Genomic DNA, 25,826 nt, shown 5'->3' with positions numbered 1-25,826 from the left:
GCTCAATTCTCGACCCTGCCAGCCACATTGTTATCGAGGCAAAATGCAGGATACGCCAGCGTGTTCAAATTTGACTGGAGTTCCTATAACCGCGGGCAAAGGCGAATTAATATGCATCCCTTAAATGTGTTGGCCGCAGCCTGCAATTTCGCGGAGCCACTCAAAACTTCGGAGCTTTACGCAGCGGTGTGAGTTAACTGGATTAAAAGACTTCCTTGTAGAGAGCTGATTAATAGACATCACCCAAGGTGCAACGTCCACGGACCTCTCAGAGTCAAAGCGGCAGGTGAGGCTGGGAATCGAACATGCTACCTCGAGCCCTGTAACTCTACGCTGCAATTTCTTGGTCACTGTGCCTCTCGCCACCCCCTGATTTGTATAACGCGCTTTATGCAGAGTAATGGAAATAAAAGTTATTGAAAGCCAATACCAGTTTTTATTAAAAGCTACCCAAGCTAAAAGAACTGAGAGCATTTCTTTATGGATGTACAAAAGATAGAGGATTCTCATTTTTGGTCAACGGCAGGCAACGCAGCAAGCCTTCCGCTCTGCAGTGGTGGTAGGTATGGTGTGATGCTAGCGCTTCAGCGTCCTGGTCGCCATGATGCTGTACATGCGAAAGCGCGATTGGTCCGTCTCGTGACCGCGCAGTTTCTGGACGAGCATCCTGACGTCGTCGAACAGCTGCGCTTCTTCCTCGACAGAAACCAGACCGGCGATGGGGACCATGTCCTTGTGCAGCCCTGCGAAACAAGGGAACGAAACTGGAGTGCCACATTGCAATTCTAAACAGCGAGCAATTATGCCTTTATGACAAGTGTGCTAAAGAAAATAGGCATAAACACGTCGTTACAAGTGATCCACTAATGGCCCTTGACGTCCGAGCTGATGTGGCGTGTTTTTATAGTAGCTAACTGGTTGAGTTCAAGATCCGCGTAGTAAATAACAACATGTCATAGATAAAGCTAAAAAGGACGTAGCTTAAGTGGTGATTGCGGACTAAAAGTATCGGAAAGCCGGTTCGCGTGCACCTGCTGCATTCCATATGCATCATGTAATGTCGAAATGAATTTCTGATACTAAAAATGTAACTGGGAAACAAAAATGGACATCGTAAAGCACATCTGCGTGCAGAAGTACAAGAAGGTGTAAAGGAAAAAAAATTCTGGTAGTGTAGCATTGCTAAGGGCCATGGTACGATCGCTTTTTTGCAGCTTCCGCTCGGCGAGCGGACGACGGATCGCTCAGTCAAGACAATAGGCGTCCGCCGCGTCCAGCGAGCGGATGGAAAGTTGGACTTCAACTTCTGGGCGGATGAGCGGGTCCGGCCGTTGACCGAATTGCAGTTATTGGCTGCATTTTGCGTGACGTCAGTGACGTCTCGAGCCCCTCCACCTTGCTTCTGCCGGGGCAAGATGGCCTTTCGTCGAACTGGGGAGTGAGGCCTAGGCGGTGGCAGCTATGTCGCGAAGCATATTATTTTGGCCACATGTTGATATTACGAGTGTTCAGAGTGACTGCAAACTTCGCCGCGTTCAGCAGTGGCGAGCGACAGTTTCCCTAGTTGAATTCTGTAATCATCTACGCTGATATAGTTGAGAGAGCGCCTCTTGAAACCAACGCAAAACTTACGGGTTGGTGATGTCACGAAGTGTATATATGGAGCTGTTTGTGGTTGTTGCAAGCGTTCCCAATTTCTGCGAAGATCATCACTGACAGTGGCGAGTATAAACTGCTCACGGTGAATTTCTGGTGCGTGTATGAGCTGCATAACACAGTGGCAAGTGTCCGCGTAGTGAACGTGATTGCGATCGGAGCGAGGGATTTTACGTGAAGGCAGCTAAATGTGCATGTGCCAATGCTCACTACGGAAGCCGTGTTTTCCGAATGCTGAAATCATCGTGGCGTTGTGCAGGTAGTCGCATTTGTTGCGATGGTTTCAGTGATTTCAACCGAAGCGATCACATGACGTTGTTTCTGCTACGTATCCATTACCATTTTGTTCGCGATTCGTGCGGGCACTGTGCTCGAGAACTGCCATGTGTGCGACGTGACACGATTTTGGCTACACGGCCGTCGGAGTGTTTTCTGCGGCGACAAAAGCAGCCACGCCATTATTCTCTGCCTTGGTGCTGCATTCAACACATTTTATGATGATGGGTGCTCGGGTTACGACTGGCCGGCGGCACTGTGAAGTATGTGTGAAAACATCGGTGTGCAACGCAGATGTATCTTCGGTAGCGTAATTTTTGTTATTTCCTGCTGTATGTGCGGACATTTGTCTGCAATAGTATCTTCATGATGAATGGGTGTCTGGACACTTCCTCTAGCCATTTCGGTTTAGGTTGTGACAACATTGTATAAGCAATTACGAACAAGAGTCAATGCCGCATTTAAATCGCGTCTGGTTCACAGTGTAGAATCTCCAACATGTGTCAACTCATAAGTCTGTTTTTCAATGAGCATTTCACACGATGTTACGCAAAAACAAAAAAAACTGTGGCAGCAGCTTATGCGATCAAAAATATCCACAGAGCAAGTTGGGCACAACGAGTCTTGATGGAAAACAAATATATATATATATATATATATATATATATATATATATATATATATATATATATATATATATATATATATATATATATATATATATATATATATATATATATATATATATATATATATATATCAATAGGACCTTTTCCATTCCTTTTTTTTTGCTTTAACAAATGCTTGGCAACCTATAGTTGAGGGGAATCTTGCTTACGATTGTAATAAAAAAAATTCGGTGATCTTGAAGTGTCCCATGAGCCATGACAGTGTTTGTTGATTTTGCTCGTGAAATGAGCTTTACTGGTGTTAAGCGGTTGTTCAGCAGCATTGCCTGGTTCAGCTGCACCAGTTTGTTTAACAATACATTTTCGAAGCCTTGAGAAGGAGTGATCATCGATGCACATTCACACGTCTATCCGCTACCTTCATTTGCTTGTGACTGCTTGCTACGGACATGATTACTTTTCTGCTGAGTGAAGGCGATGGAGAGCACAATCAGCTGTGTGTCGGCAGTGTAGAACGCTTCCCATCCGCAAGGTTCATTCACCGCAAATACCGTCCTACAGACTCACCCTCACGTCTCTTAGCCTGTTCAGGCCTTAACACACTATCGACGAGAGCAAAACAAGCTCGACTAAAGTTCCTTTTTCAAATGCTGCATCGTCAGTATAAAGTGGATACCACGCAGTACATTTCATATTCGCAAGCTAGAAAAACATGGCATCAACACGAACATGCGCTAACAGAGTATTCTTTTTCTAACGACACATTCAGTTACTCATTTTTTCCACGCGCAATCAGAGAATGAAATAGACTTCGCTCATCATTAACAACGACAAATTCATTATCCAGGTTTGTTTCGCAGTTAGAGCTTATCACAAAAGATTATTAAGATATTCTAGTGTTTGTTCCCGATTCTTAAGTAGCACTCTCATAAGTAGATATCAAATGCTGTAGCTTCGTTAAAATGTTTCGTTTTTGCTTATCTCTAGGACGCGCACATTTGGTGTTCATTGTATTCTACGTTGTTTTCTATTGTATTTTTGTATTACCTTATCGCTTGTATTTTTGATGAATTGTGCTGTTTCTTCGTTATTTGTGTCACTCACATGTATACTTGTACGCGAACAAGAAATCATTGTCCATGCCCTTCTGCTAGGCTTGCGGCTGAGAGAGGCAGTATTGTAAAGGTTTCCTGGTGCACTTATCCGTTCACATTTGTGTGGTCACAACAGTACCATGCCTGCAGACATTCAAAGCTACAATAGCAAGGCTTAATTCAGTTCTTTGAAATGTACCAAGCAGTGTCTTATTGTGGTTGGCTCTGCAATGCCGACATTGTCCCATTTATAAGTTCTGTATTATCAATGGAACCGTTCACCTGTCGGGGAAGAGGCCGCATTTAATTGGAACCCATTCTCTTACTCCTCGGATTGAATGAAATGGCTGTTGCTGCTTGCATTAGCTGATGCTCCGTTTTTCACCGGCGCTTAGTTCTGGTCTTGCCCGCCACGCATACGTGAAACATTGGCATTGCATTTTTCTTTTCTTCTTCGGTGTACTCGGCATAAAAAGTGCTAACCTAGCAATGTGAGCTGTGGGTAGGCATCTGTGAGGTTATAATATAACGAAGCGGTTCTGTTGTTTTATTTTCAAGCAGCCTGATTCATTTTGTGCAATGAAAAATCTACGCTACAATGCGAGTCACCGAGCCCTGACAGTGATTTTTACATTAGAAAAAGAAGTGCTTTGGCTACCAGAAATTGCATGAACTGGAGATGTCGGTGTGCCTGACAGTCCGCAGGTTAGCATAAAATTCTGTGCTGACAGCGGGACAAGCAGTGAGATGGCAATTTTAATGTGTAAGAAAGGTAGATGATTCAGGCAGCGTTTGATTTATCTGCTCAAATCCAAAGTTTTAAGTCTTTTCGCTTTGCACAATAATGTTACAAGAACACATGGGACAATGGGCTGTACGCATTTTCAATCTGTCCACTCTGACCAGGATGTTTTCATGTTAACTTGGCGTAAGTGCATTAAAAAAAGTTCTTTCCCCGGAAATAATGTTAATACTTTGAGTCCATATTAATCAGACCCGTATTAGTAAGACATGGATGTATATATGAAATTATGGTTCATTTTTTAGTTCTGATTATGACACAAGCAATGAATACGTGTTATGTAACTATGTTTTTTAAAGAAATACATTTGTCTTGCAATTATGAACATAATTAGAAGGATGTGTTGTATAGCACAGCAGTTTGCTAGTTGAAGAATAGCGATTGGTTTTATCTGACAGCAATTTTAAACAACAGACCGCAAAATGAGCCCTGTGGAGCTGGTAAAGCTACCTTAGGAACAATGACAACGGCAAAGAATATCACCGCACAGGTTAGCAATTCTTGCTCAGTTGTCCTCGTTCCTTAACTCAGTTTCAGCATGCCAACTTACCATCGGTTCAACCGAAAGTACACTCGGACCAAGTTTTGTGAATTTTGCATAATGCATCAAAAGGATAGGAAACAAGATGTAAGCATAACTAGTCCATGCTGTGCAGATAGCTTCCTGCCTCATCATAGCTTGGCCCCTCTATGTTTCTTGAATTTTCTGGCCCATCATTACTCGGCACCTATGGCCCTTTTTATGTCATTGCCATGTGCTGCAAATGACCAAACACATTTTGTATTCTTGCCCTCCTAGATTGTTTTGACCCATTAAGCTGCTTCATTCAAATTGGCAAGCTGTTAGAAAATATTCCTGCAATAGCTAACTTGCTCTTGTTTTTCACGACATGCACCTTGACTGTAACATCCCCCTCGATGCTTTTTTTTTCTTGTCTTTGAAAAAGCATGTGATTCGCTTATTTATGTATGGCTGGTTTTCTCGTGCCTTACCTTGTATCCAATAGCTCTAAACTGTATCCAAGTTTAAACAGCCAGCGATCGGCAGATTTTCCTTGCCAGTTCTTATGCATCCTGCTTTTTCCTGCAATCTTGGACGTCACCCAAGGCATAGCCCTTGGGCCTCAGGTTTTTATTACCCACATTATGACTTTTCATTTATTGTTTTGTTACATTCCTTCACTGATGGGTATATGGCGTCTGCAATCTTGTAATAAATACCAGTGTTTCAGTTCTCCAAGACAACAATTTGCATGCTCTAGAATGACCTGTTTACTAATGTTACTAAGAATGCACTAATATTTTTTATTGTCAGCATAACTATATTTCGCCTACTTATAATACTGTATACTGGTTCAAACACTCAGCCATTAACATGGCTCACAACGTACCATGGTCTCACCTCATAATGCTTATACGCCCACCCACAACCTAGAAAGTTTACACCATAACATGTACTTAGCACCGCCGTCTTCCAAGTTAATTGTGTTCAAATCCCATATGTGGAATCCCCTCGGGTATTCTAATGGCACAGGGCACAAACCTAACTCAACTCTAATCCTGAAATAAGTTAAGACCTGAGCCGTTTCATTTTCTCAGACTATTGTTGAAGCTCCAGTGTCCCGGCACTAAAGGTGAATCCTCGAATTTCTTCATGTCGTGCAGAAACTGCAGCGTTTTTCAACTCTTTACCATCACATAACCAACTAATCTGTTCCATCCCATGGTTCCTTCTGCACTAGCCGTGCAAGTACCGTTGTGCCTCTGTTAGCTCATGCCACTGCATTTCACGATTCATTTTTGTTTTTGCCTCGAAAGCCTGGATTGGCCTTCCACCTCACAGCGCTTACTAACCTCTTGTCCTTGTAGTTGGTCACTGCAGAAAACCTCGTAGTGAATGATAATGTTCGTCCACTGATTTAGGTAGTTCCCCAAGGCGGAGAATATTTGTAATAATGGCGTAATTACTCATTGGCATCCACCTAAGTGCTGTCATAAAGCCACAAAGAAGAGCTACAAAGCTTTACTTTGTAGCCGCATGACTATGCCTGGATGCTAATGGTTAATTACTTGTTATTAGTAACTTACATACTCAAGTCCCCACTTGGCACATCATGTCAATGCTCACCACTCATTGTGATTCAGTACTGTTTAGGTATAGTAAATGTTAAACTAAATTGTTCTAACGAAGTTCTTAGTCCCTTGCTCAGCTCGGCAAGCCAATACAATGCTCTCTTATTCGTAAGAACTTTCCTCGCAGTCTATTCCAAGTAATAGTGAGGCCGATTTACACCATAGTTTTGCCGGACGGTATACAGTTGCATTTAGGCTAACGCACACTGTGCACAAGCTAGCTCTAGCCAGCTGAACTCGTGCAGTGAAAAGCTAAGCATGCATTGTTGTGCCTATCTTTGTCAGATTTTCCTTGGTGCTTCTCTCTTATCGTCTCTTCAGCTAAGCAACACACCGACTTCATTACGTGGCTCATTATAACGTGGCTCAGTGAGAAATCCACAAATGCATATTTATGCGTGTGACTCTCATGTATTCAGGATAGTGTTAACAGGGCTGTTGGTTCATCTTAAACATGAAAGCCGTCAACTTCAAGTTGCAGCAAAGAGATACCAGTAAAGACAAAAGCCATCACCGCTTTAATGGTTTTTCGGAATTCTACGGCCTAACTTCAAATTAGCGTTTTAAAATTTCTGATGCCTATCTATGCCTCGGTTAATTTCTTCCTTTGAAAACCAGACTGGCAGTGAAATAGGTATATTTCGACTGAAGATGTTGATAGTCAGCAACTAATAGCACCCTCTAAAATTCAACATATGTTGAGTGGTATAAACACCAGTTAACAGTTAGCATTGCTCAGTTTTGCTGGCAGCTTGGGAACTGGTCACCTTTACATTCAGTCATGCTACATTTTACTGGTGAGTGAAAATAGCTCTTATACGTTGCTTTAAAGTAGCATCAGAGAACCTACGCATGTATGCCTGTAACATACTTAAATGGCTTAATTTTTATTTAATTTTATCGTGCGACATCATCAAAGCCTTCATAATGGAAATTCATTTTTACAAATTCTGCTTGAGATGTTAGTGTTCGCGCGGAATAACCATATAATATGGTCATCGTATCCTGTTTTACTGACTACACAAAGTGCAATGCACAGTGCAATGCACAGTGCGAGTGTGTGGTAGTTTAAAACGAGGCGTCATTGGCCGCGGCAATATATAGTATAGTGCTTTCGCGCAGTGGCCAGCGAAGATCATCTGTTCGCGCCGCCGCGAGTTCGAAAACCAGTGGCGGAAATATTTATTTTGTCTCGGGAGGTATTTCAGAGGCTTCAGCAAACACCGTCTTTTTCAGGATTGCTAGTCAAAAAATTCTTTGGTACTAAAAAAAAAAAAAATAGGCGTCGACCACATGCATGTATACAGGCCGATTTTGAAAAAAATTTACTGGACAATCAGACATATCACGCTATTCTGCGGAAGCAGTTGATTTACCCTCGACAACTGGGTTGACGATATTTTTGTAATATGGGCTTTTACTTAAAGCGGGGGCTTCACACACGCGACAGAATTTGATCTAAAGGGTGAGAATGGGTTGGTGGCGCTTTTCCGAGGTCGAGGTGGGTTGGGGAGGTGGGTCGAAGGGTAGGCGCTGCCTGATGCTCAAGCCGACGTGGTCCTCGCTGGAGCTGAAGGCTTCACTTCAACAGATATCACAATGTAGGACTGCTTTCAGAGTAAAATGAAATTAAACCCTAAACCGAAACGCACGTAGTGGTGGGCTCAAATACATGACGTAAAAATTTTCATGTAGAGCAAATCAAGGGGACGTAGTGATGCACTCAGCTAGACAGGCCTGTCGGAGTTTTGTGCTTTGCAGGGTGTTCATGGCATTGCGAAGCTCTTTGAACCTGTGGGGCTCCTAGCTAGCTGCAGCAGACTGGACTATCAACAGCTTCGTCTTAGAAAACCTCTAGCGGAGCGCACTCTTTCTTCTTCTCCACAACTTCAGCTTTCTTCTCCAAAGTTACCTCTGTAGAAACAAAATATTTACAACTCCTAGTCTAAAGCTAAAATTACCAAATAGGCTTTGCTCTACCACAGCAATAATTTTATCTCGCAATAAATTCAAAAAGCGCACCTTGTTAGCTGCCCTCGAAGCGACAAAGCGCCACTCTGCATACAATCAAAATCTGCACTCGGCGTTTGGAATGCGCTAGCCTACAGGCGGCTACAATTTATAACCTTTGACACTGGGTTCTTTAGGGTACCGCCAATTGTTGTGCTTCTAGCTGCTACCGTCATCAAGACAAAGTACCAGCCAAAATGCCACGCAAGTCTTTCACGGATATCAAAACATGAGGACATCGGGCGTCCGTTACTATATGAGAAGTACGTCAACGAAGTCCGTGCGCCGCCGCAGTCAGTCAAACACGTGTCCAGACGAAGTTACTATCCCTATCCTTGCCGAGAACCCAACGGTAGGCATGGCAGTGTGAAAAGGAAAGATCCTGTGGACAGAATTGCAAACAGCGTGAACCCTTTGTGAGTCATCCAAGTGTGACTTACTGGTTATGTCTTCTTCCGAGCAGCCGTAGATTGTCTCTGACCAGCGCAGATCAAAGTTGGTCGGCGAGAGCCCAGCGTCGTGCAGCAGCGACAACATGTACTCAATCTGCTCGTGCTTATGGGTCATGTTTTTGCTTTCCGGAACGAAAGACAGCAGGTCCTGCATGAGGAATTCGACATCAGCAAAGCACTGTCACGTTGCCCTTGATGCTAATCAGGTTAAAACAAAGAGGAAAGAAGACAGATGGTATTCATCTTCAATATTTGTACCAGTTCAGAGTTACAGAGCAATGACTGGCAATACACGGCGTGAAAAAGAAAGGCGGGAGCTAACTAGCCATTTTAGTCGTTACAGCAGATCATGGAGGAACAAAAGAACTCAGAAGCCGCTACGTCACACTTTTTTGGAGTGGGCTCACTCCTGCGTACCCCTTACTTGGCCGCAGTGTCAGCGCGCTTGCGCATGCGCAGTAGACAATGCAGCAGACGACGCCGCTGTGTCCAGCGTTATTGTTGGCTGTTGACACCCGATAGTCCTTGCAAAAGCGCGTGGCTTCCGGCACACTTTTTGCCTTGCAGCTCGGGTAGCGAGGACCTCTCCTGAGTTTTGCTTCCTCCATGGAGCAAATGCTTTGGCGAGTTGGTATGACATTAAACTGCGCGTATTCAGTGGAGACTGGAAAGAAGGCACTCAAGGACGGGCACCCGTCGTTTTGTATCTTCCCTTTTGTCGCCACTGAGTGCGCGATGTTTATTATAAATGACTCTGGAAGAGTTCTGTATATTTTTGTCATTAAGTGTGCGCTCTAGTGATCCTTTTCTTCATAATGCGCCAAATTTATGACATTCAAGTACACTCAATATTGAAGCCCCGACACCTCCGCTTTGTAAAGCATTTTCCAGCGAGCAACTGCACATAAGGCAGCGAAACAACCGCAAGCCCGCATACCTCCAAATACTTCGCCCAGCGCTCCATGCCAGCCATCTTCTAAGATGCGGTCACCTGGTTTGAAGTGGGGAACCGCAGGAGACATTCCCCACCCAGACTCAGGAGCTTGGAGATGGTTTGCAGCGCAACGTCCTGGTTCTTGGCCCCGTGGAGGTAGTAGGAGTAAACCTTTTAGATGTGGCTGTAGCGTTGGAGGAACTCAGCAACGCCATCGCCTGCAATGTCCAGCTTCTGGTATTCGATCTTCTCGTGCCCAGAGTGACGCCTGGCGTAATCTATCGTGTCCGATGACCAGTCGATGCCGACTATCCTCTGGCAAGGATAGCAGCGGGGCAGCAGGCAATCCCTCGTGAAGTCGCCAGTTCCTCAACCGACGTCCAGGAACTGCTTGGAACTGGAGCACTTGGCGGAGAACAGAGGCTGGCAGAAGTCGAACATGGCGTTGCCGTGCTTTTGTTCTAACCAATTGTCCTTTAAGCAGAGCTCGGGGCTGAAACAGGGTGCTTTAATTTGTGCCCGCGTTTACCGGAGATTTTCGGGCCTCTCGCTGAGAGCATGCTTCGCCGAGGCTCAAAAGTAACATGGATAACAGAACTATAGCTAGAGGAAAGCCTTAATCTATTGAAGTGTGGAAAACCGTCTCAAACAATGTTGCCCTCGAATACCTTTAGTCAACGGCTGCTGACCGTCCATTTAGAGCGGCATAGTTTGCGCCGCTTTGCGTCCCCTAACCAGAGAATTGCTTCAATATCATGTTAAGCCTATTATTAACAATCTATATTGGCTTTCGTTTAATGCAGGGCATGATGTGAGCTACTCTTCAAATGTTTTCGCAGATGTCTGAGGGGAAATTTGCTCACTGCTTAGATGGGGCGTCTCTACGCAATAGCCAGCAAGTCTAATAGCAATAAAGAATATATAAGCGCCTTGCATATGCCCTTCAAAAGCGAAAAACATAGGAGAAAGACAATACTTACGCAAATTGATAATGCAGACAGAGGGCACAAAGTTGACCGTTCAAATTGTTTTCTGCTTGGCAGCAGCCTTCAAGCCGACTCGTGTCTGAGTACGCTGACTGATCTGAAACCATACTTACATGGATATACAATCGCTGGGCGGCTGTATTCAGTTGTATGGACGGCAGTGCCCTCTTCGTTTTGTTTTGTCATGGAACCTAACGGCAGTTTCCTTGTGTTTAAGAAGCCGCATGGCAGAGAATCGGAAACACCGAATACTGACGGAGGATGTCATGATCCAGCATGACATACTCGACATGAACAATTATAGGATGATATCGCAGGTAGCGTAGGATGATAGCGAGTTCACATTTATTTCGCAAGAGGCAGAAAGTAAATAGGAGTGCAGTGAAGCAGCGAAACGAACAGCAATCACTGGGAATGTGTGCCATAACCGCCGACGTAAACACTGCTGGCAGCAGACACTTGCGGGAGTCCACACTAAGTATGTTTCGCCATTCCGCCGCAAGGTGGCGACTCTGCTCGATCTCGCGGCCATTATCTACCCTCGCATCTCACCAGAGCTCTTAGATTTCGCTCCGTACCCGTTGGCCAAACGCGGCGCGCGTTGAAAAGTACTGGTCAGCTGAATCATGTTGGGCGCAAATATCTGAATCAGCGCAAACATTTCGCCTTAGGCTCGGTGACAGCGGCGTTGAAGGAACAGCGTTATACGAACATCTCCCATTTATAACGGGGAACAAGTGGGAACATGTGGTTACATGAATGGAGCTGCTCCAAGTGCACCAGCGGGACGACATCGAAGCAATCGGAAGCGGTAGCATCCCTGACGCTGGTAAACGGCTGGACTCTCCAACGACTCCTACTTGCTGAGGGGAGATTGCTTGCTCTTGGTATATCTACTCCACCTGGCGGATTCCACGAAATGTTGGACCACTGCCATTCCCATTAGAAGTTGCTGAACAATTCACTCTCGCCCTACCATCTGATCTAGTAACCACCTGGTTTGCTTAGTTGCTAGAGCGAATGACAGGCACAGGCGCTGTTTCTGGGCTTGAACCTCGGACCCGGACAAATGATAATTCAGCGGCGAAGTTTCTATTAAAGAGATAAAGCCCTTCACTGTAGTCATATTGGTGCACTTATGCTAATGAGTAATTACTCTTATTACAAACACCCTTTACCTTCGGGGACTCGCCTCAATATCGGACCAATACTGAGGTTAATGGTTAAATTTTGACACCGCCCATGGTGGCTCAGTGACTGCTGCATTTTGCTGATGAGCACATGTTCAATGTACGACCGTGCCAGCCACATTTTGATGGAGGCAGAATGCAAGATCAACCGGTGTATTCAAATTTGAGTAAAGTTTCCATAACTGCGGGCAAGGAGAATTAACTTGGATCTCTCCAAGGTGTTGGCCGCAGTAAGGAATTTCACACAGCCACTCAAGTCTTCAAAGTTTAACGAATTAAAGCAATGGTGTGAGCTGTAAGGACTCAGAAACTTCGTTGTAGAGAGCTAATCAATAGGCATCACCCAAGGTGCAACAGCCACCGCGGTGGCTCAATGGTTATGGCGCTTCGGCTTCGATCCCGGCCGCGGCGGTCGCATTTCGATGCAGGCGACATTCTAGACGCTCGTGTATATTGTGTGATGCGAGTGCACGTTAAAGAAACTCAGCTGGTCGAAATTTCCGGAGCGTTTCCCTACGCCCACCCTCATATCCTGAGTCGCTTTGGAACGTTAAAAGCCCCATAAACCAAAAACCAAGCTAATGTGTAACGTCCACTGACCTCTCAGTGAAATTCCATTTCTTTTTCACCTTTGTGGGGCATCAGAGTCGAACCTGCGACTTCGAACTCGGTAGCACTACGCTGTAATTTCTTGGCCACTGTGCCTCTCGCCACCCCCAGACTTTTGTAAGGCGCTTTATGCATAGTAATGGGAAGAAAAATTATTGAAAGCTGATGCCGGCTTTTATTAGAAGCTACCCAAGCTAAACGACCCGCCGCGGTGGCGAAGTGGTTAGAAGTGGTTAGGGCGCTCGGCTACTGATCCGGAGTTCCCGGGTTCGAACCCGACCGCGGCGGCTGCGTTTTTATGGAGGAAAAATGCTACGGCGCCCGTGTGCTATGCGATGTCAGTGCACATTAAAGATCCCCAGGTGGTCGAAATTATTCTGGAGACCTCCACTGCGGCACCCCTTTCTTCCTTTCTTCTTTCACTCCCTCCTTTATCCCTTCCCTTACGGCGCGGTTCAGGTGTCCAACGATATATGAGACAGATACTGCGTCATTCCCTTTCCCCAAAAACCAATTATTATTATTACCCAAGCTTAAATAACTTTGTACAGTCGTAAAAAATGCTCTAAGAACAGAGAATTCGCATGCCTGGTCAACAGCAGGCAACGCAGCAGCCTTCCGCTTTGCAGTGGTGGTACGTAGAGCGTGGTGCTAGTCCGTCGGCCTTTTGGTCGCCATGATGACGTACATTCGAAAGCGCGATTGGCCCGTCTCGGGACTATGCAGTTTCTGGACGAGCGCCCTGAGGTCATTGAACAGCTGCTGTCTTTCCTCGTCAGAAACCAGACCGGCGATGGGGAGGATGCCCATGTGCAGCCCTGCGAAACAAGTGAACGAAACTGTGCTGCCACATTGCAGTTCTAAACAGCGTAGAAGTATACAGACCTCGTTGAAAGCGGCTCACTAATTGCATTTCAGGTCTGAGCTGATATCGTGGTGTGTTTTGATAAGAATAGCTGATTGGTCGACGGTTAAAGTTCCGCAGCATAAACAACAGCGTCTTCCAGATAAATCCAAAAAGTACATAGCACGAGCGGCGATTGTCGACTAAAAGCCTCCGGAATTTTTTTTTTTTTGTGAACACTGTTCATTCCACGTGTACCATGTAATGTTGAAGAAAATTTCTGATTATAAAAATGTAACTGAAGAACAAAAACGCACATGGTACAGCATATCTGCATACAAAAGTACACGATGATGTACAAGAAAAAAACTGTTGGCGGTATAGCATTTCTAAGCACGAAGTATAGTACGAAAGCAGTTTTTTTGCAAGTAGACACAACCGCCACGAACCTAAAAGAGCGATTGAAGTGTCGGCTGACCCAGGGAGCCAGTTATGCACGTTTCCTTTCTTCTAGTGACTTCAGCGCACAGTTGGAAGTTGGTTAAGATGACGACGTGCAATGCACAGTGCGAGAGTGTGGCAGTTTAACACGAGGCGTCGTCTAGCACAGTACTTTCGTGCAGTGGCCAGAGAAGTTCATCTGTTCGCGCCACCACGAGTTCGAAGCTCAGTTGCGACAGTACTAATTTTATCTCGGAAGTACGAAAGCAGTTTTTTTGCAAGTAGACACAACCGCCACGAACCTAAAAGAGCGATTGAAGTGTCGGCTGACCCAGGGAGCCAGTTATGCACGTTTCCTTTCTTCTAGTGACTTCAGCGCACAGTTGGAAGTTGGTTAAGATGACGACGTGCAATGCACAGTGCGAGAGTGTGGCAGTTTAACACGAGGCGTCGTCTAGCACAGTACTTTCGTGCAGTGGCCAGAGAAGTTCATCTGTTCGCGCCACCACGAGTTCGAAGCTCAGTTGCGACAGTACTAATTTTATCTCGGAAGCTATCTCGGAGGATTCAGGCAAACACCACCTTTTGCAGGATTGCTAAAAAATACGTGTCGATTACATGCACGCATGTATGCATGCATTCAGGCCTTTTTTTGTAAAAATTTACCTGACAATCAGGCATCTCATCCTATTCTACGAAAACAGTTGGATTGACCCTCGACAACTGCGTTGGTGATTTTATCTGTGCTTTTGCTTAAAGCGGAGGCTTCAGACATGCGGCAGAATTTTCTCTGCAGGGTGAAAGTGGGTAGTTGGCGCTTTTCGAATGTCGAGATGGAGGGAGGGGGGGGGGGGGGGGGGAGTCGAGGTTGGGCACCGTGTGAATATGAAGCCGAAGAGGTCCTCGCTTAAGCTGTAAAGGCTTCTCTTCAACAAACATCACAATGTAGCGCTGCTTCCAGAGTAATATAAAATCAAAACCATAAACATAAACGCATGTTGTGGTGCACTCAAATAAAAGACGTAAAATAATCTTTGCCGTATACAGCTACTCAGGGCTGCGTGATGATGCACTCTGCTTTATGGGGCAGGTCTGTCGATGTTTTGTGCTTAGCATGGAGCTCATGACATTACGAAGCTTTTTGAACCAGTTGGGCACCGAGCTATCTGCAGGAGACTCCACTATCAACAGCTTTCTTTTAGAAAACATCTAGCGGATATCTAATAATTCTCTTCTCCACAACTGCTGCTCTCTTTCCAAAGTTACGGCTATAAAAGAAAATATTTAGAGCGCCTTCTTGCCTAGTGCCAGGGACGTATCCAAGGGGGGGGGGGGGGGGGGGAGCCCGAGGGGGTCCGGCCACGCACCACCCCCCACCCCCCCAAGTAGTGTTCTTGTTAGGCATGGGCCTAACAAGAATCCATGGATAGAAATACAAACAATGTTAACCCTTTGTGAGTGATCCAAGTGTGACTTACCGATCATATCCTCTTCCGAGCAGCCGTCGAATGTCTCCAACCTGCGCACACCACAGCATTTCGGAGAGAGCCCAGCGCCATGAAGCAGCGACAACATGTAGTCCATCTGCTCCTGGTCATCGGTCATGTTTTGGCTTTCCGGAACGAAAGACAGCAGGTACTGCATGAGGAATTCGACATCAGCAAAGCACTGTCACGTTGCTTTGATGCTAAAGAGGCTAAAACAAAGTTAGGGGAGTGCATATATTATTCACCTCCAGTATTCGCTCCACTTCGAATTACGAAACAAGGACTGGTAATGCACGGCGTGAAAAAGGAAGCCACGAGCTAACGTCTTATTGTAGTCGTCACATCATATGCTTGGGGCGAGTTGGTATGCCAATCTATCATTGATAAAAAAATACACAAATTAATTTTAAAAGTAAACACACATCTCTATGCTCCTCGGTTTCGATGATTGTTTGCTTCTGTCATTTATGCTATAAGGAGCACCTCTTTCCATTCCCTTGTCTGCTGAACAGTTCATCGAGGGTCTCGAATATGGCAGTCTTGATGCAGTAGGTCCATAATAGTGTTCTCGCACAGCTTCTGCCACCACATGTCGACCACGTTCAAACGTGGCAGTTGCCGCTATGGAAGAGGATAGAGCTGGTGAACACTCTCAAGGTTCGGTTACACTACCCATAAATACCCCCGAAAGCGGAAGATTGGACACCCGCCGCCGTAGCTCAGTTGTTGGAGCACCGGGCGCGATATTCGGAAGTCGTGGGTTCGGATGCCATTAGTGGCATGAGATTGTTTTTATTCTGCTTTTATTAATCTCCCATTGCTAAAAACCACGCGACTTATTAAAAACAAATAACAGATCACTTATGCTCCTCGGTTTCGGTGACTGTTGGCTTCTGTCATTTGTGCCGCAACGAGCACCTCTTCCGATTCCCTTGTCTGCTGAATACGTGATTTTGTGATAGACAGCGCGTACTAAACGGGGACAAAAAGGAAGACACCCAAGGACGGGCGCCCTTCCTTGTGTATCTTCCCTTTCGTCCCCATTGAGCACGCGATGTTTATTACAGGTGTTTCTGCAAGAGTTTTATATAGGCAGCTCATTAAGTGCGTGATTTAGTGATCCTTTTCTTGGTAACACGCCGAATCAGGGACGTTCAAAACCGATTAACGTCCGTGCCTCGACACCGCCCATCTGCGAAACATTATGAGCGAACAAATGTACATAGCAATTTAACAGAGCAACAAAATGACCGCGAGACAGAATACCTCCGAATACTTGGCCCAGCGCTCCGTGCCAGCCAGAATCTGCCAAGATGCGGTCGGCTGGTTGGAAGCGGGGAACAGCAGAAGACATTCCCCGTCCGGCCTCAGAAGCTCAGAGATGTTCTTCAACGCAACGTCCTGGTTCTTGACCCAGTGGAGGCAGTAAAAGGAATAAACCCTGTGGAAGCGGCCGTACCGTCGGAGCAAGTCAGCCACGCCGTCGCCTGCAATGTCCAGCTGCTGATATTCGATCTTCTCGTGGCTAGAGTGACTCCTGGCGTACTCTATCATGTCCGGTGACCAGTCGGTGGCGACTATCCTCCGGCAAGGATGGCAGCGGGCCAGCAGGCAATCCCTCGTGAAGTCGCCAGTCCCGCAGCCGACGTCCAGGAACTGCATGGAACTGTCACACTCGGGGTCGAATAGAGGCTGGCAGAAGTCGAGCACGGCGTTGCTGTTCTTGCGTTGTAGTCTATTGTTCCTGGTGTATTGTTCGGCGCGGAGGCACGGTGGATTTTTCAGGGCGCCGATTGAGCAGGGATCTTCTTTCTTCTCGGTGAAAGCATGCTTCACCGAGGCTGAAAAGTAACAAGGAGAATAAAAATAAAGGGAGACGAAAGGGTTTAGTCATATAGTCACCTTTTCTGAATGACCCAGTGTTGCGTCTTCATCTCTCCGATCGGTCTGATCTATCTTCCTGGGTTCCAAGCTTAGAAGACGCAGAAGCTGATTGCCAGACTGGTTATTGTACGCCCTTCGTTGCGTCAAATGTGCTGCAGCAATACTAGATATGGGTGGAAAGCGGCCAGAAACACGCAGAACGCTTTAGGAGAGCGCAAGTCGGTGGCTTCAAAAGAAAGAAATGGGCTTGGGCAGCGCATGTAATGTGAAGGCGAGGTAACCACAAGATAAACGCATTATAACAATGCTTACAAGAGCAGGTACCCATCCCGAAAAAGGCACTTTTTACTCGTTATAATAGCAAACTTCTTGCAGGTTGGGACATAAACCTGTCACTGCGACAGGCTGACAAATGTTCGTTTCGTTTTACGGACACTGGCAGACAAGTTTTTCAACTCGAATGACCACGAAGATACGAAGAGCGACAACCTTTCTCATGGATTCGAAGAAATGTTGACATTCTTACCAGACATTTTTATGCTTCGGGACAGCTTCTTTAGCTGGCTGGGCTTTGGTGTCCGCGACAATACCTTGAGCGTCCACATCGCTAGCAGCAGTTCGCCAGCTATTTGAAGTGAGGAAGCGAGATGGGCGTTACATTAGACAAAATATTCAAATTCAAGTCAACTCGCCCCATTAACCAACAAAGTATTATCGTTAGTAATGTGGATACAACAATAAAGACTGGTGAGTGGCAGATAGCCTGACAACGGCAGCCAGGTAGCCGACAGCCGCGTGCACCTGTCTCTTTTGGCTGATGTGTCCTTCATTTTGTTTAGATTGAATATGAACTGAATTTCTCAGTTGCTCATGTTGCTGGGCAAGTTGGTTAAGCATTTTTGAAACTTGGAAAGAATCCACCTTGGCGCAAGTAAAACCACACACACAAAGGAAAGACAGGGAGACAACGGACAGGCGCCAACCAAAGTTTTTGGTTGGCGCATGTCCGTTGTCTCCTTGTCTTTCCTTTGTGTGTGTGGTTTTACTTGCGCCAAGGTGGATTCTTTCCGAGTTTCAAAAATGAACTGAATTTCTGCTGGCTTCATTTCTTTATGATAGTGAACTGCTTCTTAAACCCACATGTTTAAATTCTAGGGTTCGCAGCCCCTGCGTCGTTTTTACCATATTCTTAGAGTGCAGCTCTTCAGCGCTCGTTCGTGGGTTGAGCCGCTTCGCTGCCTTTAGCGTAACCGAGCCACACCATAAATAAATAAAAATGAGCATTGCTTCGACTGGGATTCAAACCCACGGCGCCCCCAGCAGATCATCTTCGCTGGCCAGTGCGCGAGATCACTACGTCATCGCCGCAGCCGATCACGCCTCGTGCTAAACAGCAACAATCTCGCGCTGTGCACTGCACATTGTCCTCTTCTTGGACTAATATATGCAGTCTCGTGTGCTGTGCATTTCACACCGTCGTCTTCACCAACTAGTATTACTATCAAACTAGTATCGTCGCCAGACTTGCAGACGACCCAGCAAAGCAAAAAAAGCCTACAGAGGCTGAGAGCACTACGCTAACGCCGCAACCGATCAAGCCTCGTGTTAAACTGCAACACATTCTTGCACCGTGCATTGGAAGTCCCCGTCTTCTTCTGCTATTACTGCTATCGAACTAATACACACATTCTCACGGGCCGAGCAACTAATATCGTCGCCAGACGCGCCGATGTCCCAGCAAAGAAAAACAATGAGCCTACAAAGCGCAAGACACCGTCAGAGCTGCGCTCAAGTTGAGCATTAGGGAGAACCGTTTATGGTTTTTATTGTTTATGGGGGTTTAACGTCCCAAAGCGACTCAGGCTATGAGGGACGCCGTAGTGAAGGGCTCCGGAAATTTCGACCACCTAGGGTTCTTTTACGTGCACTGACATCGCACAGCCCACAGGCCTCTAGAATTTCGCCTCCATCGAAATTCGACCGCAGCGGCCGGGATTGAACCCGCGTCTTTCGGGCCGGCAGCCGAGCGCCATAACCACTCAGCCACCGCGGCGGCTCATTAGGGAGAATTGTAAGCGTCTTTAGTAATTTTTCACGTGCAAACGTTACAACCCACGCACTGTTCGAGCACGAACAATAACCATTCATCGATGGAGGCGAAATTCTAGAGGACCGTGTACTGTGCGATGTCAGTGCAGGTTAAAGAACCCCAGGTGGTCGAAATTTCCGGAGCCCTCCACTACAGCGTGTCTCATAGCCTGAGTTGCTTTGTGACGTTAAATCCCCATAAACCAAAGCAAACCTATAACCATTCACTGTCTTTTTACTAGTCATGAAGCTTCCGAGCAAGTCTGACACAAGGACAGAAACGGCCGCTAGAGGCATTGCGGCGAAGCAGTGGATAAGGACACGGGAAGCTCAGGGCAAAATATTATATAATGAACGCCAGAGGAAATTGGACGATAGTATATGAGCCGTGAAAGTATTTAAATACTTCCCCGGAAACAGCTTTGACTCGGAGTGACGAAAAGTAGTAGGAAACTACATGACCCCCTTTGTCAAAAGTAACCGGGCACACGTGGTTTGTCTCATAGCCGTATAGCCAAGCACTTATGGTAGGTAGCCCTCCAAGTCCGAATTATTTCTAATCAGATACAAACCCAGGTGCCCTCGAGCAAAAAATTACAAACCTCCGCCTCAACTGAAAATCTGGGTGGAAGGGCTCCGTGTAAAGGAAGTTCAAACTATAAGAATCCTAGGACTCTTCCTTCAGTCGAACCGGAAGAACAAGGAAACACTAGAAAAACTCCAAACAACCGTCAATATGACGTTAAGACTAATTAGACGAATTGCAAGCAAAAGGAAGGGAGTGAAGGAGACAGAACTTTGCAAAATAGTACAAGCATTTGTAATAAGCAGGCTTGTCTACGCACTCCCATACTTAAAATTAGACAGTAGTGAAAAAGCCAAAGTAGAGTCTATGATTAGAACAGCATACAAGGCAGCATTAGGGCTACCGAACTGTACCTCCACCGAAAGGTTTCTGGGCTTGGGAGTACACAACACCTTAGACGAGCTTACAGAGGCACACTTAACAATGCAGAGAGGCCGGCTTTCCCGCACCAAAGCAGGAAGAACCATACTTGATCGTTTAGGACTAGGCATACAGTTGCCACCCCAGGATACCAAAACACAGATACCTAAACGCATCGCTAAGGTAATAAGAGTTAAGCCACTAGCTAATAATATGCATCCTGCTCACCACGAGGGGAGGAGAAGGGCTAGGGCAAAAGCTCTACACAACATATACAACCAAGATGAACATGCAGTATATGTAGATGCCGCAGAATATCCCCAGAAACAAGCGTTCGCACTAACGGCAGTGGATACGCAAGGTAGACTGATAGTCTCCGGCACTACCATAACGAAATCCTCGGAAACGGCAGAAGAGGCGACAATTGCCCTTGCTATCATTAACACAGAAGCTACTACCATACTCAGCGACTCTAAATTTGCCATACGCAATTATGCGAGGGGAAGAATTTCTCAGGCAGCAATGAGCATATTGGGTCAAACCAAAGACTTAGAATTATTGAATTGATATGGGTCCCGGCTCACTCGGGGAACCCTGGTAACGAAGCGGCACACATAACTGCTCGAGGATTCGTCAGCCGAGCAGGGGACGCTGTCGTCGCTGAGAGTTTTTCGAAGGATGGCCTATCATCTTTTCACGATATTACTAATCATTTTAAACTTGAAAGGAGGATATTCCCTCCTCTAGACAAAGCCTTTAATAAGGAGCAGGAGACCACTTGGAGGCGACTCCAGACGCTATCCTTCATGACGCCTTACCGCAGAGGCGGGGACCGTGTTAGGCAGGGTCTCTGCGCGTGCGTAGCCTGTGAACGGCGATCGGTCAAACGCCTACGCTATAGTACCTATCCGCATTGCTAAATTTGTAAAGTTTTAAGCACTTCAGAGTTGTTCGTTACGCCTCAAGGTCAGCGGTTGATGTTTCAAAACCAGTTTTTTTTTTTCATTTGATTTCTGTAATACCCCGGAAACGTTTTCGCGGTCTTTTATGATACGTGGTTAGTTGCGAAGCTGATTGAGCAAGATTACTCAGTAAGGTGTTTGTCTGGGCTAGTCGGTACATGGTACAAACAGAAGGCGCAGCGCACGAAGAACGCGGCATAGAAAGAGACAAACACAGCGCTGACTTACGACTGAAAGGCTTTATTGCTCGCACGCAATAAATAGTCGAAAAGGAGCACAATCAACAGCTAGAACAGCATCAGTGATGATTGTCAAAAAAAAACAACAGAAGCACACAATCGCAAACTACACAAGCGAACTTAACTGTTAAGATAGTCAATTTCTTTTTGTGTTAGCGCGCCGGAAGGTTTGCTGACGCAGTTGTCAGAAAAGAAATTGACTATCTTAACAGTTAAGTTCGCTAAGTCCAGAGTGCGATTGTGTGCTTTTGTTGTTGTGTGCTTTTTGACAATCCTCACTGATGCTCTTCTATAGCTGTTGATTGTGCTCCTTTTCGCCTATTTATTGCGTGCCAGCAATAAAGCCTTTCAGTCGTAAGTCAGCGCTGTGTTTGTCTCTTTCTTAATACCGTCCTTCGTGCGCTGCGCCTTCAGTTAGTAAGATTACTCAAGCGGACCTCTGCATCAGGTGGTCGTGTAGATCAGAATACGGACATTCGTCTTGTCACAAGCTCAGAGCCAGTGCCATAAGACGGCCGCAAAAGAAAAATCAGACTGCGGCAGCAAAATGGCTGCCTTCCTTTATAGGACCGCGCGGTCCCCCACGATGATTTGTTGATTTACCAAATTACCTGTTATTACGCAGTAGTGCGCAGCCTAGGCGACTTTGTTACTGTATTTTTTTTCACGTTTACGGCTCATTGTGAAAACTACCCTGAACGTTCATTCACGTATGCATCATCGTGGTGAAACTGTAAGGGCCAAGCGCCAGAGGGGTGCACAAATTCCCACTCTGCGGATATCACAGTCGGGGATTTGTGCACAGTTCCCTACCGCGGCGGCTGCGCTTTCTTTTATGGAGGCAAAACGCTAAGGCGCCCGTGTGCTGTGCGATGTCAGTGCACGTTAAAGATCCCCCGCTGGTCGAAATTATGCCGGAGCCCTCCACTACGGCACCTAATTCTCTCTTTCTTCTTTCACTCCCTCCTTCATACCTTCCCTTACGGCGCGGTTCAGGTGTCCAACGATATATGAGACATACTGCGCCATTTCCTTTCCCCACCAAAAAAACTATTATTATTATATCACAGTGTGAACAGGAATCCTGGTTTGCGAACGCATGCTTAGCATGATCGCCTAGCCTCCGAGTTAGTCCCTATTTATTAACAAAATAACAATGCAAGGAAAAGATGTCGCTTGCCGCGGCATCTGCCATCGAGACCCGAAGCACCTGAACTGCGGCTGGCGGGAATAAAACCACAAGGAAAGGGGAAGAAAAGGGGGAACGATAGTAAGCAAGGATAGGAGTAGGGGGTAATGTACACTATGTACAAACACCGATCATAAAACTACCATCAGAATCGCAAACACAAATTTCCGAAGGACAGAAGCAGTAGGAGCGAGACAGCTCATTGGTCGTCACTGTTGGGAGGAGTACACCCCTCCATGACTAATCACCCAGTTCAGGCGGCGACGTGAGAACGATAGAAAGAGGTAGTAGTGTGGAGAAGGAGGCAGCACCGACCGCCTCGGGGCGCGTTTTGTTCACCTCGCGAACAAGAGACACTCGCAAAATTGCTGGAAAGCTGACTTACAGGAATTTGTTTTCCAACCAAAAATCCTCGTTCACGGACCGGACAGGGTTTCTCTTCCTGCACCTCTGACTGGAAGGTAGCGTGAGGGGAGAGGAGTCAGTCGCCTTCCACTGTACTCTTCTTCGGAAAAGTGAGGGCGGGCTGCCCACTAATCTGCGTGAGGCTGAAGCTCCAGCGGTCGCGATATAGTGTAAAGGCAAGTTGTCCACAGGTTACAGTGATGCATTCCCTTGACAGGTGCTTGCCTCCACCTGCGGCTTCTTTCGTTCGCGTTCCTGCTTTATTGTGTGAGTTCAACAACTTATCTCGCGTACAGATAAAGGGGCGCCTGCCCTCTCCCTTTTCGAACAAGAATTGCGATATTGTCGCCTGCGAACCAGGCTTTTTGGTTGGAAAATTGTACAGGCGCTTGACGTGGTTTGTGCAAAAACCTACCTGCGCGAAAAGACTGGCACAACACACAAAAGACAGGACTGTTGCCAACTGAGTTTATTCATGGAAAAGCCACTTGATAACCACACGAGCAGGCAAAATGATACAAGCAAAAACAGACGGTGAAGTAAAAAACGCACACGTGCCAAAAAGATCCAAAGCAATGATTACAACGTTGACAATGACCCAGTAAGGAAACATATCTCTTCTTCTAGCAGCGCCACAGATGGCTTGCTTATGCAGATATGCCCCCTCTGCTTGGTGTAATTGCTTCGATTATTTAACCTTCTAATCTGTCTATAGAGCTTGCAATGAGTTTTGTGTTTTCAAAATACGGACATCACTTGCAGCTTTTGCAGTGAGTGGCCATGTGGCTGCCATAACCATTTTCTTTTTTAGCATTCTTCGGCTGTCTCAATCTTTCGTTAAAGCGCTGACCTGTCTGGCCGATATATTTCTGGCCACAGCTTAGAGTCACAATGTACAAAACATCATCCGTGCATTCAGTGGCCCAGATTTGTTTAATCTTTTTTCACTGCCTAACCAGACTGCCTTTGTCCAAGCCGCATGGCCCCTCACTGCAAATGCTGTCCCTGTTTTGAAAACACAAGACACATTGCAAGGTCTAAAAACAGATTAGAACGTGAAATAATCGAAGCACATTACATCAGGTAGAGGGGCCATATCTGCTTAAGCACGCAATCTGTGTCGCTGTCAGAAGAAGAGATTAGTTTCTTCAGTGGGTCAGTGTCAATGTTGTAATCATTGCTTTGGATGTCACCCTCTGTGTTTGCCTGCTCGTGTGGATATTAAGTAGTTTTTCCATGAATAAACTCAGTTGTAAATTGGCGCCAGTATACTTTTGCGTAAACCATGTCATGCTACAACCAACCAGCTCAAGTGAACGCCCTGCTAGAGGTACTGGTTATTCTGTAAGGCGCGGGGTGGCCGCCGTGGTAGTAGTAGTATATAAAAAAATAAGCCCGCCTTCAAATGATGGGGGTAAGTACACCTTTCTTGCTTAACCGGTGCTCACAGTCTGAAACCGGTGACACCAACGCGTGATCGCACACGCCGATTACAGCCTTCTTCGCATGCAAGTGAAAGTGCTGTCGAAACCTGCCGCTGCTGCACAAAAACCTGTCCCGGTGGCTCCAGCGGCGATGACTAAACGCGGGTTTTTGCGCCGTGGCGGCGGAATTCGACAGCGCTTTCGCTTGCATGTGAAATGGCGTGCAACTACGCAGGGCTCTGGCCCTCGCGCTTCCTCGATGGTTCTCGTACTGGTTCTCGTACGTGGTTCTCGTACTGAAGACCCTCCAGGAAAAACTTCAAGTAAAATGGGCTCAGCATGTCGAAACTTTTAAACATGCTTAAGCAGAATCCACCTCTTACTCAGGAAAGCTTGCCACAGGTCCTAGCGATCGAAATTCACGCTATGCCGTACAAAGAGCGTTCCTCGAACCGAACATACATCCGTCGAATGTTCCAAGAGTGGGCCCCAAGCTGGGCTGTCAGATGTGGGGTTGTAATAAAGGGGGTAAATACGTCTTCCCCGCTGAACCACGGCTGATAGTCCAAACCACTTTGGGTACACACGAACGAGACTAACAAAACGGCATTTGTTGCTAAAACAACAATAACGGCAGCTAGCAATAAAATACGGTAGAGAATCGAGGTCGTCCTACTCACCAGCAGGGTTACGTCGAAAGTTCACCCACGCTAAGGCAGAAGAGAAGCTCTGAGGCCGAAGGCATAGAACGGAGCGCAAAGCCGAAACGTCTGCACGCGACGAGCTCTGGAGCCGAAAATGCGAGAGCTGTGCTGCTGCTGTTGCTGATAGGAAGAAAGGAAAAGAAAAGATCACGGGCCAGCCTACTGGCTCAAGCCGAGCCACGCTCGCTGGCGCGTGCTTAAAGAAGGAGAGATAAAGGATAGGAGAGCAAAGATAGAAAGAAAAGGCGCGCGCTTATTTAATAAGACCAGGCCGATCCCGGAGGCAGTGCAATACCGGGCCGACTCGTGCCAGAGTGCTTCAAGCCGAGCACTCCGCCATATTAAAAAAAAAGTTTAATATCTTGGGTTCAAGGACCCGCAGCGCGAGAGCTGTGTCCACGGCAGCGTCTCCGTTATAAGTACAGTGAACTAGAAATATCTT

The 25,826-nt window shown here is 46.4% G+C and overlaps 2 protein-coding genes across 5 annotated transcripts; both read right to left on the bottom strand.

The window, feature by feature from the left end:
• Window positions 1-429: 429 nt before the first annotated feature.
• Window positions 430-12,997, bottom strand: LOC144104212 (uncharacterized). 2 transcript variants are annotated; one of them, XM_077637091.1, is made up of 3 exons: window positions 10,044-12,997; window positions 9,041-9,200; window positions 430-743 (listed from the first exon to the last, which is right to left on the bottom strand). In XM_077637091.1, the coding sequence occupies exons 2-3, from the start codon at window positions 9,165-9,167 to the stop codon at window positions 577-579; spliced, it is 294 nt and encodes a 97-aa protein (XP_077493217.1). In that variant the 5' UTR covers window positions 9,168-9,200; window positions 10,044-12,997; the 3' UTR covers window positions 430-576. The 2 variants fall into 2 exon arrangements, with proteins under 2 accessions (XP_077493217.1, XP_077493216.1); XM_077637090.1 differs by having other exon boundaries at window positions 9,990-11,114.
• A 187-nt stretch (window positions 12,998-13,184) lies between these two features.
• Window positions 13,185-25,518, bottom strand: LOC144104211 (juvenile hormone acid O-methyltransferase-like). Of its 3 annotated transcripts, XM_077637088.1 has the most exons (6): window positions 25,361-25,490; window positions 23,237-23,305; window positions 17,954-18,052; window positions 16,810-17,384; window positions 15,535-15,694; window positions 13,185-13,589 (listed from the first exon to the last, which is right to left on the bottom strand). In XM_077637088.1, the coding sequence occupies exons 3-6, from the start codon at window positions 18,030-18,032 to the stop codon at window positions 13,423-13,425; spliced, it is 981 nt and encodes a 326-aa protein (XP_077493214.1). In that variant the 5' UTR covers window positions 18,033-18,052; window positions 23,237-23,305; window positions 25,361-25,490; the 3' UTR covers window positions 13,185-13,422. The 3 variants fall into 3 exon arrangements, with proteins under 3 accessions (XP_077493214.1, XP_077493213.1, XP_077493215.1); XM_077637087.1 differs by lacking the exon at window positions 25,361-25,490 and having other exon boundaries at window positions 23,237-23,474; XM_077637089.1 differs by lacking the exon at window positions 23,237-23,305 and having other exon boundaries at window positions 13,186-13,589; window positions 25,361-25,518.
• Between the last annotated feature and the right edge of the window lie 308 nt (window positions 25,519-25,826).

Source organism: Amblyomma americanum, chromosome 9 (assembly GCF_052857255.1).
Source record: "Amblyomma americanum isolate KBUSLIRL-KWMA chromosome 9, ASM5285725v1, whole genome shotgun sequence".
Taxonomy (NCBI): domain Eukaryota; kingdom Metazoa; phylum Arthropoda; class Arachnida; order Ixodida; family Ixodidae; genus Amblyomma; species Amblyomma americanum.
The sequence above is the reverse complement of the archived record's forward strand: the minus strand, read 5'-3'. Positions and strand labels throughout refer to the sequence as shown.